This window comes from Salmo salar, chromosome ssa22 (genome assembly GCF_905237065.1).
Source record: "Salmo salar chromosome ssa22, Ssal_v3.1, whole genome shotgun sequence".
NCBI lineage: Eukaryota > Metazoa > Chordata > Actinopteri > Salmoniformes > Salmonidae > Salmo > Salmo salar.
The window spans coordinates 7532055-7536641 of record NC_059463.1 but is presented as its reverse complement, the minus strand read 5'-3'; the positions used below and the strand labels follow the sequence as shown (position 1 = coordinate 7536641).

General features: G+C 40.1%; 1 protein-coding gene across 1 annotated transcript; it reads left to right on the top strand.

The window, feature by feature from the left end:
* The first annotated feature begins 2511 nt into the window (after nucleotides 1-2511).
* rps23 (ribosomal protein S23) lies at nucleotides 2512-4086 on the top strand. The gene is made up of 4 exons (NM_001139737.1): nucleotides 2512-2526; nucleotides 3082-3241; nucleotides 3421-3541; nucleotides 3900-4086. Exons 1-4 carry the CDS (start codon nucleotides 2523-2525, stop codon nucleotides 4044-4046), a joined length of 432 nt encoding a protein of 143 aa, NP_001133209.1. The 5' UTR covers nucleotides 2512-2522; the 3' UTR covers nucleotides 4047-4086.
* The last annotated feature ends 501 nt before the right edge of the window (nucleotides 4087-4587 follow it).

The following is a 4587-nucleotide window of genomic DNA, read 5'->3' as shown; positions in this document are numbered from 1 at the left end:
TTACTGTTTTGTTAATTTGGTATGCAAATATTTTTTCTAAAATGTATCTGTAATAGAAGGTTATTCAAAATGATCATTTCTGTGCATGGAGGGTAATTTCTACCTTTATTGCAACTTTTTCACTGTTTCAATAGTGACAAATTTAGTGGTATGGTAAGGAATTCAGGTAAATAATATTTCAAATATGCAATACAAACAAAGTGTGCGAGTAGTATGTCTACCTGACATATGTTGGAAGACGTGTGTGCTGAAATTTTGTGAAAAATAAGATAGAAATGCATTCTTTTCCAACCCCCAATTTGCACAACAAAATATTTTTTTGATTTTAAGAATGTCTCTTCAGATGGTTTGTGCTATCCGGGATCCTTAGGATATCCATTACCCTAAAGCCCTAACCTTAACCCCCCCTTGCTAGCTAACTACAATTCGCTAATATACTTTCTACTGAGCACTACATTACATGATGTAAATACAAACATGAATTGTGTTATCAGCTAGTAATATTTCCCTCATAGAACTTAGAAGACAGTGGCTAGAAGTCCGTGTATGGCGGTGCTGAGTACTTGCTGTTTTTCTTATTGCACCCACCTGGTGTCCCATCTCTACCAGTCCCTGATGGGGAAGAATGGACATTTTTGTATCTTTCTTTTCATGTACTAACTGGCCACCAGACTACAGAAACTAAAGCAATGGAACTGAAGTAATGGAATAGCAATAACTATAATGTTAGCAATGAGAATATGGCATGAGAGATATAAAAAAAAAGTATTTGGCTGCTTAGATTTCATTTATATATTTTTGCCCTTAAAAAAAATAAAAACAACAAATGACTGGAACTCTTGGAGCGGAACCATTGCTCACCCAATATAAAGTCAAAGTCTCTCCACCCCATCCTCTCCCCTTTTTCTCTTCTGCCTCTCTAGTGTCTCCTCTCCCCTCCCCTCTTTTGTCTCCTCAACTACTCCCCTCCTTCCTTCCTTTCCACTTCCCTCAATGTTTTATCTCCTTTCTCTTCTCCTGAAAAAGTAAAAAATTGTGTCTGTGGATGGTAAAGTTAGACCTACCCCTTATGCACTTGTAGATATGTTTGGATAGGCATAAGTATTATGATAATGGCTGATACAACCATAACCCTTGTTTGATTGGTTAGTCTGTAGTCCTAGATTTGTTTTATCTGCTTTGCTGTTTTTTTAACCATTATTTAGTGTGCTGTTTTGTATGTTAGAATGTGTTATGTATTTGTAGATGTGTGTGTGTGTGTTAACTCCCACTGATCTTGTTCCCAGCATCTGGTTTCTTGTGTTTTTCTCCTAAGCCTTCTGTTCTGTGAGAGACAAACCACACCACAAAGAGAACATTTTCTTTGTCAGAGGCCATATTGTAGAATGGAAATGTTAAATGTCACGTAGATAATTATAGATTAAGAGTTACCTTTCTAACAGAACACAGAGGGTGCTCTTTAATGGAAGCCTCTCCAACATAATCCAGGTAGAATCAGGAATTCCCCAGGGCAGCTGTCTAGGCCCCTTACTTTTTTCAAACTTTACTAACGACATGCCACTGGCTTTGTGTAAAGCCAGTATGTCTATGTAAGCGGATAACTCAACACTAAACACGTCAGCTACTACAGCGACTGAAATGACTGCAACATGTTTTTTTTGTTTTTTAAACAGAACAATTATTTAAGTCAGTTAAGAACAAATTCTTATTGACAATGACGGCCTACACCGGCCAAACCCGGACGACGCTGGGCCAATTGTGCGCCACCCTATGGGATTCCCAATCACGGCCGGTTGTGATACAGCCTAGATTCGAACCAGGCTGTAGTGATGCCTCAAGCACTGAGATGCGGTGCCTTAGACATATTAGATTTTGCGTTGTAGATATGTGGTGGTGGAGTATTGGCCTGAGTGCACACACTTAATGCGTTGTGAAATATGTTCAGAATGTATTGTAATGTTTTTTAAATTGTTTAATTTACTTAATTTTGCTGGACCCCAGGAAGAGTAGCTGCTGCCAAGGGGATCCATAATAAATACAAATACAAATAGAAAACAATCTTTATTTTGATAGTATTCTTGAATAATCGTATTGTCTACCGTATGGGCTGGTTTCCCAGACTCAGATTACACCTAGTCCTGGACAAAAAAAGCATGCTCAATATAAAATAATTTATTTGTCCAGGACTAGGCTTAAAACAGGAGAGGACATAGGAGGAGAGGAAGAGGGTGAGATGGAATATACAGTATGGGCCAAGCACGTAGTAGAAAAATACAAAAGAAGGGGGTTAGTGGGAGCATGCTGATAAAACAGATAAAACCCAGTACACCAGATGAGACAAGCTGACCATGGCCCCATGGCAAATAAACACTTAAAATTGAGCTATATTTAAATTGCATTTTGAAAAAAAGACCTAGCTCAAACAGGCACTTTATTAGCCACCTCTGGGGTCCTGAGAAGAGACATTGCCGCGGAGGAGTCTGGGATTCTTCCTTTCTAGCCTGGGCTCGTAATCTGCAAACATGGGTACGATCATTTTCCCTTTTTAACGGAACGATTACAAGATATAGTCATATTCCTTACATTGATATGGAATAAAGATGTCCTCTTACCAACTTTCAGTATAATCGTGGAAAAACGGGCTGTATTTGTAGGCATATTTTCCCAATTTTACGGACAAATAGCGCGAGTTTCGCAACGTGGAGAGGGCCAGTAGCATGGCATGGGGTTCGGCAAGCGCTTCCCCTTTGCCTTACGTTTCAGTCACCAAGCATTTACGAAGCCTGCTGGCTAGTTACTGAATTTTGGTTACAAAGTGATAGAAAAACAAGTGTTCACCAGCGCACTGCATTAATCTGGCTAACTGCCGAAAATATTTAGCAATGAACTAGCTAAATTGTTAGCTGCTGGATTGTCCGCACTTAACGTTAGTCATATGTGTTAATAAGCTACTGTAGCTCGTTGTCTATTCTAGCTAACGTTAGCCAGGTTCTCTAGACTCCATTTGTATGTGTCGACCTATGTTTTGTTAGTCGACTTTGATTCACGCCATGATTTTAAGTTTACCGTTCTATTTCCCAGGAAAGTGTCGCGGTCTGCGTACAGCCAGGAAACTGCGTAACCATCGTCGTGAACAGAGATGGCATGATAAACAGTACAAGAAGGCCCATCTCGGCACTGCACTGAAGGCTAACCCCTTCGGAGGCGCTTCCCACGCCAAGGGAATCGTACTTGAGAAAGTGTAAGTAGTTAGCTAACGTTACATCACAACACCCCTAATTAGTGTTCACTAATAACCATGCAGACTTAAATCCAGTGAAATCTATGAATGCTGTATGCTCAACTATGTACAGTGCACTGAATGCCATCTTTCATATACTGTCAGTCTGAAGTGTCAACTCTCCCCAATTCTTCTTACAGAGGTGTTGAAGCTAAGCAGCCCAACTCTGCCATTAGGAAGTGTGTCAGGGTCCAACTCATCAAGAATGGCAAGAAGATCACTGCCTTCGTCCCAAATGATGGTTGCTTGAATTTCATTGAGGTAAGCGTCAAACCCAACATTGCATCCATCTTACCAAAGAACAGTGTACCTGTAACTATTTGTAGGATGTTGTGGATTGCCTCATATTCGGAATAAGCAGAGATTGATAAATTCCTGGAACATTAGCTAACTTGCCAGATGTTTTAGGATCTGACAGACATAGTTGGGTAGCCATATAAACCAATATCTTATGCTCTGCCTGATATCCACTACAATGACAAATGTAGGACTCCCCATAAGTCATCTAAGAATATGCAGGTGGTGTGTTCAGGGACAATAATTTTGATATTCAAAGTTGACTGTTGGATATTGTCTGGGGTTGTCCTGTGCATTTAGTTTGTTTCCTTTGGTCTTTCAGGAAAACGACGAGGTTCTGGTGGCAGGATTCGGTCGTAAGGGACATGCCGTCGGTGATATCCCCGGTGTCCGTTTCAAGGTGGTCAAAGTGGCTAACGTCTCCCTGCTGGCCCTTTACAAAGGCAAGAAGGAGAGACCCAGATCTTAAACAGTTCTTACTGTGAAATCAATAAATTATGTTTTCACAATTTGTCGGTTTGTTGTGCTTTTTGTTTTCATATATATATATATATATTAGTTGCAGGGATGGGTAAATGGATACATACCACTTGTTCACTTGAAAGAACTGGCTGTGACACTCCCCAGAGGACTTAAGTTGCCCATCCTTGTACCAGTTTTGTTTGAGCGGCTTCTCTGATTCACTTGTACATGTCCAAGTTGATGGAAAATGTTTTTCATTTGAAGAACAACTAGCTAATGGTTTTAGGATTTAGGTTGTTAGAAAGCGTTTCTCTTGGCTCTTATGTGTAGCGTTGGATCATGCCAGATTGCTTTGTGTGGGTAGAGGCATTTGCTGCTACACTCATGCTCCATTGGAAGTTTTATTTATAGCTTTTCAGGAGGGATTGTAATGGTTTGACATCGTTTGGTGTCTTGGTTGCTCAAAGAACAGATGCATTTTATATTCAGTCAAGTTGTCATGTACCCCCTCAGGTAATTTGATGTGCAGTCTCATTTTGATTTCATGC